The sequence below is a fragment of the Electrona antarctica genome (genome assembly GCF_951216825.1).
Source record: "Electrona antarctica genome assembly, chromosome: 14".
In the NCBI taxonomy this organism is placed as follows: domain Eukaryota; kingdom Metazoa; phylum Chordata; class Actinopteri; order Myctophiformes; family Myctophidae; genus Electrona; species Electrona antarctica.
The window spans coordinates 40,610,921-40,623,931 of NC_136795.1; the positions used below are offsets into that span (position 1 = coordinate 40,610,921).

At 45.8% G+C, this 13,011-nt stretch overlaps 1 protein-coding gene across 1 annotated transcript in view; it reads left to right on the forward strand.

The window, feature by feature from the left end:
• Window positions 1-12,657, forward strand: part of usp31 (ubiquitin specific peptidase 31) — a 30,893-nt gene extending 18,236 nt beyond the window's left edge. The window contains exons 11-16 of the mRNA XM_079520446.1: window positions 896-1,025; window positions 3,805-3,924; window positions 5,321-5,546; window positions 6,860-7,018; window positions 7,789-7,941; window positions 10,507-12,657. Of these exons, the coding sequence (XP_079376572.1) occupies window positions 896-1,025; window positions 3,805-3,924; window positions 5,321-5,546; window positions 6,860-7,018; window positions 7,789-7,941; window positions 10,507-12,032 (2,314 nt within the window). The 3' untranslated portion in view covers window positions 12,033-12,657. The remainder of the gene's footprint in view (window positions 1-895; window positions 1,026-3,804; window positions 3,925-5,320; window positions 5,547-6,859; window positions 7,019-7,788; window positions 7,942-10,506) is intronic.
• The last annotated feature ends 354 nt before the right edge of the window (window positions 12,658-13,011 follow it).

Sequence of the window (13,011 nt, forward strand, 5' to 3'; positions counted from 1 at the left end):
ATGCCGGACCACAATGAGTGGTTATGACTCAACGCTGTATGACTCACGATGACGGCAAATAGATGCGAAGAAAGTGTGGGAAATGTGGTGACTGTGATTTAGTCGATGAAAATCCAGCGAGGTCACTGTGAAATATACATGCCACTGTTCTATTAGGATCCTACCAAGCCATGCCACTAACTAGCAGGTGCGATTAATAAATAATCTCTTGGCTTTGTATCCCTTGGAAATTATTTCTTCAGTTGTAGCTGCAGTAAAGTATTTCCAGACGGTCTAATCCATCTTTCATTTGAATTTTAGCTGCTGTCTTATTTAAAATTGTGTTTATTTTGTTCCACATTATTACATTCTATTCCATCCCTTGCTGCATTTTTTATTTTTAGTTGCAAATAATGGTCAGTTGAGTCTCAACATGTTCATGTGAAATTGATATATCCACATAGAACCCCATTTGAAAATATGTTGTGTCTGGGAACCCCATACGAGGATATGTGAATTTAATTGGGCTAACTACTAGCTGGTGATATAATAATAATAACAGCACTTAACCTGTTAAAACCCGGGATAAGCATCTGTCATTTTAGAGGCTATTCAAAAATAGAAGATATTCAAGCTCGCAGCGTGTCATTCCATGCGGCGCTACGAGCTTGTACATCTGCTACTTTTGAACATTTTTTGAAGAATCTTGAAAGTGTGAACCACCTATTCTACATTTGTAGAATCGCCCTCAGGTTTTAAGTCATTAAGTCAAACAGAAAATGTGACGCAAAGGTCCGCATAGACCAGGGCTTTCCTCTGTGACATGCTGCCCGGCTGAGAGGCACTGTAAGCAGCCAGCAGACCCTCTCATTTGATCTGGAGATGGTGTAGCTGACCACGCTCCTCTCCCTCACAGTCTGTTTGGACACACGGAGGAAGAGTACATCCCTGACGCTGAGAGCGTGTATCTGCACAGAGAGCAGCACCACCAGCCGCAGGCCTGCACCCTCGCTCAGTGTTTTACGCTCTACACCAAAGAAGAGCAGGTAACACACGCGCACACACACACACACACACACACACACACACACACACACACACACACACACACACACACACACGCAATTCAAAGGGCTTTATTGGCATTGCAAAAGTGGAACAATACAATCAAAACACGATGTATAGTACGCATGTGCAGCCCCCAGCCAAGACCCAGCCCTGCCAATCGGGCTCAGCCCTATTCAGTATTTTAGCTGTGACGTGAGCGCGAGCACGTGAGATACTTCCGGGTCCTACTTTTGTGTCCCCATATACGCTTTTGTGTCCCCATAGAGTTATACTGTGACGCTCCGTCGGACTAAATCTGAGACGAAAACAACCACGAAAGTCTCATTTTACCGCTTTCCTCGCAACAACAAAGCTGCGCTGCTCTCCCAAATCTGGCTGTGACGGGCCGTCTGCCCCACACGGAATAATATCGCCATTTTATTTCATTGTGTCAACTAAATCCTCATTAATGCAAACTAGATTCAACATACTCAAGCCTGCAAACATTCTAAATATGCCCCCGAAATATTTTACTGAGCAAATGGACTGTTACCACCTTCAATAATAATGATAATAATAGTCTTTATTGTCTCCACATCATATTTTTTTTTGTCATGGAAACTTGTACAAAACATTAATAATTCTACTCGAGTTGGAAGCATTAAGACCCATTTTAACCCTCAATGGCTTCCTTTCTGAAAAATAACGTCATTGTAAAAAGATTCACGCGTTTAGATCTTCTATTTAGAATGAGATGCGGACGGAGCTGGTGCCACTTGGACCCGGACGTAACGTAGCACTACAAAATGACGTCGGACTTAAATACTGAATAGGCAAAACCGGTTGCGCGTTGGTCTGGCGAGTGGGAGGCCCGGGTTCAATCCCCGCTTCCGCGCAATGCTACAATCTGGCGTAGTCGGCAGGACGTGGAGCGTGATATCCTCGCGTGAGGGACATGAGGGACATGAGGGACATGAGGGACATGAGGGACATCGTGTGCGGTGGTCCGCGAAGACTGGGGGGGGTGATTGTAGCCCCCAGCCAAGACCCAGCACGCAACAGCCCTGCCAATCGCGCTCAGCCCTATTGGCACGGTAGGTTGTGCGTTGGTCTGGCGAGTGGGAGGCCCGGGTTCAATATCTACTTCCGCGTAATGCTACATGTGCACACACACGCATGTACACACACACACTCACCGTTCAACATTTTTATGTGCCTTATGTGTATTGTTTTTCTTGTATTTGCACAAGCACAGTGCAGTGAGCTGTGTGTTTTTATAGTATGGAGTCTCGCAGCATTAAAACCTTCCTCCCGAGCGGGCCGTAGCCCTGCCTGCCCTGGGCTTTGCATGTTGTTGTTTCATCAAACTGCCTTCGGTCCTTTCAGCGGGTTTTTACTGCATATCGTGGCGCTTGTGTTTGGATTAATCCATTCAGGGCGGGAACCCCTTTTGGTGTTTTTAAGCATTATGTTACATTTTAGCTATTGGGAAAATAGCAGATCTACAAGCTCATAGCGCGGCACCGAGTGCCGCGCTACGAGCTTGTAGATCTGCTATTTCTGAAAAATCGTGAATGTGGCGCAATTCGTTGAGTGTATATATATTCTTTCAGAGCTTCTTTTAACTCAAATCTTTGCTTCTGGGGAGGTCCCTGGAACAACATATTTTCAGATTGGCGGGTTGGCAGGCCAATTACATATAATCTTTGGGGTCCTTGACGTGAAATATTGAGCACCACTGATACAGAAACATGAGGTATTTCAGAAAACTGTCAGGATTTAGAAGACTTTCTTTTTAAATTCGACGTCAGGCCTAAATGGATTAAATCATGGAGGACACCGGGAAAAGTCCACATATAGAGCGCGTGCGGTTTAGCTTTCCTGGCAGAGGTCTGTTGAAGGATAGTGTTGAAAAGGAGCTCTGGTGGTCAGAGGAAAGTGTGGGTTTGGTGGAAGGGAAGCCTGGCGGGGCCTCCTCCTGTTCTGAGGCCCCCGTTCTCTAAGCAGTGCGGTTTGGTGGAAGGGAAGCCTGGCGGGGCCTCCTCCTGTTCTGAGGCCCCCGTTCTCTAAGCAGTGCGGTTTGGTGGAAGGGAAGCCTGGCGGGGCCTCCTCCTGTTCTGAGGGCCCCCGTTCTCTAAGCAGTGTGGTTGGAGCCTGTCCTTGACTCCTTGATGCAGGCTTACTGCCTGGTGGGCGCTGTGTGTGCAGTGCTGGAGGAAGTACTCAGATGTTTGACTTTAAGTAAAGGGATCAATGCTGCAATGTAGAAATACTCCGTTACGAGTAAAATTCCAGAATTCTTGAGTGAAAGTATTGGCATCAAAATGTACTTAAAGTACCAAAAGAATCCATGCCAGTACACTACAATAGAAACGCAGACCAGGTGCCAGCGTTTCTATTCTATTTTTTTTTTAAAGACGCGAAAAGACGTCCTGGCATTGTTTTGCTCAGGTCAATGCATACATTCAGGACAATACATACAGGACAATACAATAAAACACCCAGCAAAGTACAGTACTAGTAACATTTTTAAAGCTATTTAAGTCTCTCTCCACACCATGAAACACTCAATGTGTGTGTGCGTGCGTGCGTTATCAGCGCTCAGTCCAGTTCATCTGCCGTTCATATATATAAAGTAACTATGCACTTAGTTACTTTATGTGCCTGTGTGTGTGCCTGCGTGTGTGTGTGTGTGTGTGTGCCTGCGCGTGTGTGTGTGTGCCTGTGTGTGTGTGTGTGTGTGTGTGTGTGTGCCTGTGTGCGTTGGTTCCATTCCAGCTGGCCCCTGACGATGCGTGGCGGTGTCCCCACTGCAAGCAGCTGCAGCAGGGCCGCATCAAGCTCAGCCTGTGGACGCTGCCGGACGTGCTCATACTGCACCTCAAGAGGTTCCGACAGGTACTGCACCCCGAACCGTCCCAGACTACAGAGTGACTATTACCTATTCACTAGTGACTGTCACCATTCCATTGTGTTTTTGGCGTCAAACGTTGGATCATACAAATTTAATTTCTGTTTGGTTTTTAGGCTTCATAGTCACAAATTGCACACGGCGGCTATGAAAAGTTACTGACACATTATGCAAAAATAATAATAATTAAATAGCAGATCTGATCTACAATAGCTGGTCTACAAGCTTACGTGTTGTAAGCTTGTAGATCTGCTATTATGTTTTTTCTGGCATTACGATTATGTCGATAATGACGATGCTATTATCTGAAATAATAATTGTGACATCAGCTGTATTCTGTGTTGTTTATCCCGTCTCCTTCCTGTTATATCTATTCCAGTGTTTCTCAAATTATTATATCCTTTTTTTTATTTTCCTTTTATTTATTTTTGATTAGCATTACAAAAAGAAGTGTCTACTGTATTGTTTCCAGTGCAGTGGACGGAATAATTGTCTTTGAGTACTTTGAAAAGCACCGCAAACAATGAATGTATCGTTATTGTTAATATTATTATAACATTTTGAGAGGACTTGGATGTTCTTTTTCTCGTTCCTTTTGCTCTCAATGCCAGGCCGACAACTTGACAGATCGGTTTTACCTTTGAATGAATTGAAGTGAGGAGTTTTTTTGAGCATGTCTTCTGTGGAAGCAATGTGTTGCGCAGCAAAAACAGCCCATCTACAAGCTCTCAATAGCTTGTAGATGGGCTGTTTTCTGTTTTCTTTAAGCCTTTGTAGTGGTTAAAGTAGCAATATGTTCAGAAGCATTTTCCATAAACTTTTAATAGTCTTGGTCTGGATTTTTCATACTTTTGTATAAAAGCAAAGGTTGTGTTCATTGTTTAGGAATCAGCTCCTTTTCATACTGTTTCACACCTCGGACATTAGGACTTGGTCCCACAAACATTTTCAGTCATTTATTATTTATTTTGCTTTAACCCATTCTGAACGGGAATCCCTTTTGGTGTTTTAAGCATTGCTATACTACAAGCTCATAGCGCGGCACCGAGTGCCGCGCTACGAGCTTGTAGATCTGCTATTTTTGAAAAATCGTGAAAATGTGACGCAAATCTTTGAATATATATATATATTCTTTCCTAGCGAACGTTTTTACTCAAATCGTTGCTTCCGGGGGCGTCCCTGGAACTACATATTTTCAGATGGGGGTCGGTGGCCAATTACATAATATATTTCTGGGGGTCCTTGACATGAAAATGTTTGAGCACCACTGACAGAAACATGGGTTTTTCAGAAAACTGTCTGGATTTAGAAGACATTTGTAGAATCGCCGTCAGGTCTAAATGTGTTAATCCATGTGTTCTGTGACAACACAACGTGCCGTAGGAGGCCGACAGGAGGGTGAAGATGCAGAACATGGTGCGGTTCCCCCTGATGGGCATGGACATGGCGCCCCACGTGGTGAAGAGGAGTCAGAGCAGCTGGAGCTTACCCTCCCACTGGTCGCCGTGGAGACGGCCCTACGGCCTGGGGCGCAACCCCGACGACTACCTGTACGACCTGTACGCCGTGTGCAATCACCATGGCAACATGCACGGAGGACACTACACAGGTAACCCATGGCAACATGCACGGAGGACACTACACAGGTAACCATGGCAACATGCACGGAGGACACTACACAGGTAACCATGGCAACATGCACGGAGGACACTACACAGGTAACCCATGGCAACATGCACGGAGGACACTACACAGGTAACCATGGCAACATGCACGGAGGACACTACACAGGTAACCATGGCAACATGCACGGAGGACACTACACAGGTAACCCATGGCAACATGCACGGAGGACACTACACAGGTAACCATGGCAACATGCACGGAGGACACTACACAGGTAACCATGGCAACATGCACGGAGGACACTACACAGGTAACCCATGGCAACATGCACGGAGGACACTACACAGGTAACCATGGCAACATGCACGGAGGACACTACACAGGTAACCATGGCAACATGCACGGAGGACACTACACAGGTAACCATGGCAACATGCACGGAGGACACTACACAGGTAACCATGGCAACATGCACGGAGGACACTACACAGGTAACCATGGCAACATGCACGGAGGACACTACACAGGTAACCATGGCAACATGCAGGGAGGACACTACACAGGTAACCATGGCAACATGCACGGAGGACACTACACAGGTAATGCTGAGAATGTCATGCAAAAAAAAAGAGAACAACATTTAACATTGGTTCAACAACAGTTAATCCAAATGATCTATATATCTCTTTTTTTTAACGTAATTCCAAAGTGTGTACATTGTTTAAGTGACAGATGCATGGTTTTCATATGGTACATATATGAACTTTGGCTAAAAGCTTGTGTTTAATTTCACGTGGTTTAGCGACCATAGTGCTCCGAACGGCACAACTTTCCCTTTTTAAGTTTCAACAAAGGTCATGGTAGCTTGGTTACAGCCGAAACGGACCCTCCTCTGAACTTCCTCTTCAAAATAAGAGCCACTTGTAATGATTAGTCGACACTAGTTTTATTTCCAAGTCTACTTACAGGACGTAGATAGACATTTAGTGCCTGGCATAATGCACCGGAATGTCAGTTGTGTCAGGATTCTCAGGACATAAATTCCTGTCTCAGCTCTCTGGTGATCCAGTCTGGCAGTGTGCCGCGGGTTCGATTCCCGATCCCGACGGCCTTTACTGCATGTCACCCCCCCCCCCCCCCATCTCTCTTCCCATTTCCTGTCAGCCTACTGTCTGTCCCTCCATAAAAAAATATAAAATAAAGGCGAAAGCCACAAAAAATTAAAAAAAAAAAAAAAAAAATGTTCTAATGGAAACCTGTTTGATCTCTCCCATGCACTCCATCCTCTCTCCTCAGCCTACTGTAAGAACTCTATGGATGGTGTGTGGTACTGCTTCGACGACAGTGAGGTCCAGCCCATGGCTGATGAGGACGTGTGCCAACAAACGGCCTACATCCTGTTCTACCAACGAAGGACCGCCATTCCCTCCTGGTCCGCCAACAGCTCAGTGGCCGGTCAGTGGGGTTTTTTTTCCCCGCCTGCCCCCCCCCCCCCTGCTATCGCATCTGACGTCAGCCTGTTGTATTTTACAGCAGGAGATCTAACACTCCAGAAGGAAACCTTCACTGGATTACAGGAACACACATTCCCTCCTGTATAAACCATACTATTAGTTAAATAGTGTCTTAGTAGGTTGTGTTAGGACTTACTGTAATCTCTCAAGAACAGATTCTGTACCGAAGGAAACAAACAGCAGAGGGTGCTGTTTTTTCTTTTTTTTGCCGATGGGTTCCCAGATTGGGACTTAATGTAACTATAACTACTTGTAATTCAGATGTGAAAGTATTGTATGATGGGTGTATATGGTCCTTTGACTGTTTATTACATTTTTTTTTACATTTTGTAGTGATCATTATGTGTAAAAAAACAGGACAAAAACTGTTTTGTTAAATAACTATCATTTCAAGTGTATTGTGTGTGTGTGTGATGAATGAGATGTGTTTTGGTAGTTTATTATGTAGGTAATGAGTTGCACCTGTACGGCATGGAGGTGTTGGTCCAGAACTGTCATTTATTTTGGTCTTTGGTTAATGCAGGTTCCACCAGCTCCTCTCTGTGTGACCAATGTCTTTGTTCCATCCAGGTTCCACCAGCTCCTCTCTGTGTGACCAATGTCTTTGTTCCATCCAGGTTCCACCAGCTCCTCTCTGTGTGACCAATGTCTTTGTTCCACCCAGGTTCCACCAGCTCCTCTCTCTGTGACCAATGTCTTTGTTCCATCCAGGTTCCACCAGCTCCTCTCTGTGTGACCACTGGGTCAACAGGTTGCCAGGGAGCAGGCCTGCCAGCTTAGCCTCCGGGGCTTCTTCCAGACGCACATCTTTAGCTTCGCTCGCCGAGTCTGTGGAGTTTGCGGCCGAACGCAGCGAAGATGACGGTGAGACATTCTGAAATGTGTTATGTAAATGTAAGAAAGTCCGACCTCGGGCACATGCATCCAAACAATAACATCCAAGGTTTTAGCCAGAAGAACAAAAAAATCACTCCTATGTGAACTGAGTGGTGCAACTCCCCTCCCTCGCCCCCCCACCTCTCTCTCTCTCTCTCTCTCTCTCTCTCTCATTAGCAGGCAACAGTGCAGCACTATCCCTCTCTCTCTCTGTTTCTGGCACAACAGCACCCCTACTGGTACTCATGAGTCACAAACATAGTCACAAACATAGGTTAACGTCACAGACATTGCTGTTCCTTGGAGTGGTTGCACCACTCAAAAAGACACTGCACACTCAATCGAGCTCCCAAATGCATTTTTTGTGAGTCACCACCACTGGTGACATTTCGAGCGTGCCACACTCTTCCTAAAGGACAAAGGAATTTCAGTGAGACGAAATAAATGTGTGTAACTGTATTTTTGAGTGGTGTAAACCACTCCTACAACTGGCTTTGTTAGTTTGTCTGTCTGTCTGTTCGTACCAAAAAATGAGCATGGTTGTTATGGTCACCCAGTTCACACGGGTGTGATTTCATTACGTCCGACATTACGTCAGACCACAGCTGATCAGTCTATATAAGACCTTACACCACTCAGTTCACACAGGTGTGATTTTTTTTTAATGTATTTCAGAACAGCTATTTATTTCAATATGTTATTAAATGGCAAAGCAGTTTAATGTGGTTGATCTAGGGCCAGTTTTACGTATCCACACGATGTGAGCAAGTAAGGTCACTCTGAAGCTAAACGTTCTAAAAGCAGAACATTTTTGTAGAAGGTAAAAATGGTGAGATGAAGAAAAAACACACACCCGCTTTAAGATTATCCTTGGGTATGCGTTTCTTTATAAACGACACAGTATAAAGAAAATGAAAATGCATGGGCGGAGGAGGGAGGATTGCCCAGAAACAACCACACAGGTCCCCGACCCCGAGTCGAACCGCCGGGGGTCATTGCAATTGTATGGCTGCTGCTGGAACCATTGCACTGTGGAGGCACCCTGAGAAATACAGCTTTTGAAATGTTACAAAGCACAGTTTGGAGACAAAGGTCCTCCTCTGCATTATGAGAGGGTTATGTAACAGCCTCTCAGCCTCTCAGTTGACTTCTATGGCATTTAGAACAATACTCTCTGTAGGGCCAGGCAATATATCAATATGATATAGTGATATGGGACTATGAGATTATGGTTAAAACAAAGTTTTTAGCTAAAAGTTTAACGCAGTAGTATATTGTGGATTGGTGATGGTAATCATTGCTATAGAGTGCTTGTTCATTAGCTCTTTAACTTATTGACAGCCAAAACCACTATCTGGTGTCTGAAAAGGGTACTCCAGGACCGCCACCCAGTCAGTTAATACGGCGAAGCTCTTAGTTTGAAAGCCATTTCACTCGGAAGCCGAGACCCAGGAAGTGAATTATCGCTATATAACTGGTGCCGCGATTGTTATTTAATTCACCCAAAACATACAATTTGTAACCGGGGATCATATCGGTTAGATACATGAGCCACAAATCAAGCTTGTTTTGAGCTAAGAAGAGCCTAAGAAGAAGAATCCGAGATATTACGATTCTAAAAACTGTGTCCCCATAGACTGCATAAGCCAGCGGAATTTTCTTTTTCATTTCATTTCAGTTTTTTTTTTTTATCGCACCGCAACCAGTGTTATAAGCACGTACAGAACCGTAATCAATTGATATTAAAAAATCACACCTGTGTGAACTGAGTGGTGCAAGGTCTTATATAGCCTGATCAGCTGTGGTCTGACGTAATGTCAGTGACCATAGTAACCATGCTCACCTGTGCACGGACACGTACACAGGTACACAAACATAGATACATACAGACAAAGCTGGTTGTTGGAGTGGTTTGCACCACTCAAAAAGGCGTGAAAAGGCGAAACCAGCTTAAATTTTATACTGTAGTGTTCCAGTTCCAATGTTGTCTAATGTCTGCACATTCCTTTTGTCATCATTCCAAATTCACACGTTTATCCTCTTGTTCGGTTCTGTGTGAGTTCTCTCTCCTGATTGGATACGATTGGTATCCCGACCTGAAAATGCATTTTCTGTTTAATCAAGAGCTGGAGGGACCCTAACCCTAAGCTCTATTTTATAGTTTATAAAATGTACGGAAATGGCTAAACTAGACGATCTGCGAGCTCACAATGTGTCACATTGTATTGTGAGATTGTAGATATGTTTGCAATTTCTGAAACTGTTTGAACGTTATCGTCATTACAATTACAATACCTTACAATAGTGCCATCAGAATATTGATATGAAGGTATTTGGTCAAACATATTGTGATATTTTAGTTTGTCCATATCTCCCAGCCCTAGTGTCTAAACTATTGCTACTCCAGTGAGCCATGATTCGATGGAAAAAACATATCCCATTTTTATAGCAATTGGACACATTGTGTAGAACCTTGTTGACCGTGTAGAATTGATGACAAAAATAATGGATGTGTGAAGGAGTACCATCTCTTTTTCTTTTTTTTTGTACCAGGCGGATTTTCCACCCGGCCTTTTGTGAGAAGCATTCATCGTCAGAGTTCGTCCTCCAGGTCGTCCATCGCCAGCCCTCTGGCCATCAGTGACTCGGGACTGAAGCCTTCCTGGTCTCTCTCTGCCAAGCTCCACATGAGGTCCAACTCTCCCAGGTCCAACTCTCCGTCGCGCTTCTCCCTAGACTCTCGCTCCTCGCCGCCTCTAGAGAGGATAGGTGAGGCCTGCGACGACAAAGTCTCCACGTCTTGTTTTGGCAGCTACAGCAGACACGAGCGTTACTTTGGCAGCAGGTCGCCCCTGTCCATGATGGAGAGCTACAGTGACCAGGAGGGCAACAAGCGTTACCTCGACCACGTCTACAGCAAGTCGCTTCCCACCGAGAAGAAAATCATCAATACCGAACCGAGCGAAAACAACAACCAGATAACGGCGTTGGACCAAAACACACTACCGCCCCAGGCCACCCCGTCCAAAGAGCAGAAACGCAAGAGCAGCATCGGAGGATTTGGCTCAAAGGCAGAAAGCGCAGGTTCGTCCAAGAACTGCAGCAAAACGGAGCAGGACCGGACCTCCAAGAAACGCCTGTGCTCGTCCTCTGCCCAGAAAAGCTCCATTCCCCAGTCGTCTTCCAGTACTCCGGTTAAAGGCTCCAAAACGGCCAACGTCAAGGACAAGAGCACCAATGCCAAGAAGAGCAGCTCCACCACGCCCAGCGGGACCCCTTCCAAGAAGAAGGAGCCACCTCAGCCCGCCGAGGGGACGCCGCAGCGTAAGCAGTGCACCTGCGCCACGGCCCAGTCCTCCGCCTCCCCCTCCCCGACCGCAAAGAAAACGCCCGCCGGCAGCACGGACAAAACCTGCACGAGCAGCCGAAAGAGGCTGGTGGAGCGGAGCTACAGCCGGGACTCCATCCACGCCGGCAGCCCCCTGGCGGGCAGTCCCCGCGGCGGCCCCACCGTGGCCCGTCTGTCCATGTCCAAGAGCGGGGACGGCCGGCCGGAGTGGAGGTCCTTCAGGAGCTCCAGCAGCAGCTCGTCCGTCACCAGCCTGCGCTCCCCCAGCGTGTCCTCCAAGGACCTGCGGCGCGGCAGCAAGTCCGAGGACAAGGGGCTGTCCTTCTTCAAGAACGCCCTGCGACAGAGGGAAAGCCGCCGGTCGGCCGACCTGGGCAAGAGCACCATGCTGTCTAAGAAGGCCGCGTCCGATAGGACAGGCAAGCCGTGCGGAGGACAAGGCAAGGACAGCGGCACCGACGGCGACGCCACGTCAGACAGTGTGTCTCTGCAGGCGTCCCCAGACAGTCACGCAGGTGAGAAAAAGTCTGCGTCAAAGGAGTCTTCCAGTTCCAAGCCCGCCGGCGGCTCGCTCAGTCGCTCCCTGTTACACGTTGGCAAGTCCAAGTCTTCCAGTTCCGAAATGAGCCTCAAGTCTCCCTCGAGCGGGAACAAGCCTCTCGAAAAGAAGGCATCTTCCAGAAAGTCCAGCATGCAATCTCCTGCACGTCAAACACAGAGGCCTCAATGATATACTAATCGTAGTTCCATTTTAAAGCAATGCAGCTATTTTCTTTGTGCCTAAGTTTTAAAGTGAGCGCCAAAAGTATTTGCCAAGTGACACATTTATTTTTCAATGTTGTGGACACGTACACTAGCTGGCAGATGATCCATACAAGGACTCTGAGGTTTTCCTATGATACAGTATGATACAGTATGATACAGTCATCTGGAATACAAGTATTTTTCCACATTGGATGAATGGTAGAACATATGCAATATTTGTTGCACTTGTCCCCACTTTTAAGGACACAAAACCTATTTTAGTTGAGTATATACGTATAGCGAAAGGTCAATTTAATTATGAATTTGGCTCCTGTGAGCAAATTGCAAAAAGCAGGGTATGGAAAGATACACGGCGCAGTACACGGGAACATGCAAATTGCATGCCACGTGTGTAGTTATTGTGTACGATACAACTTTTGTGTGTAGTGCGCACACACACGGTAGTGTAGTGCACTACTGCTATATATTTGATACGTGTTTATTCCAATTCTAAACGGATTATTACCGACTAACTGTATTCAAACCTCTCTGTTTTTGTATCGGTCTCTCACCGTGTACAGTGATAACTACACACCGTGTACAGTGATAACTACACACCGTGTACAGTGATAACTACACAACCCCATACATTGAAAAGGCACCTTTGGAAATACTAGAGCTCACATTTGTACAGTTACAGTATATATACATAATCATGCTCCGCTAGTGCACACATACATACAAAAAAAGAGAGTTTCATTCCAAAATGTACGCAAGTGAACATTTTCAAGAATTGCCATTGTTTTATCAATTCAATCCACACCGTAAAATCTAGTGCGTCGGTAGTCTGTTTGGTTACATTTGCACACAATCTGAGTTGAATTAACACTGAGGATTTTACTGTGTGGGCAGTTTTGGAACATTTATATCATATAGAACATCAAGAAGGAAAGCACTTTGCAAAA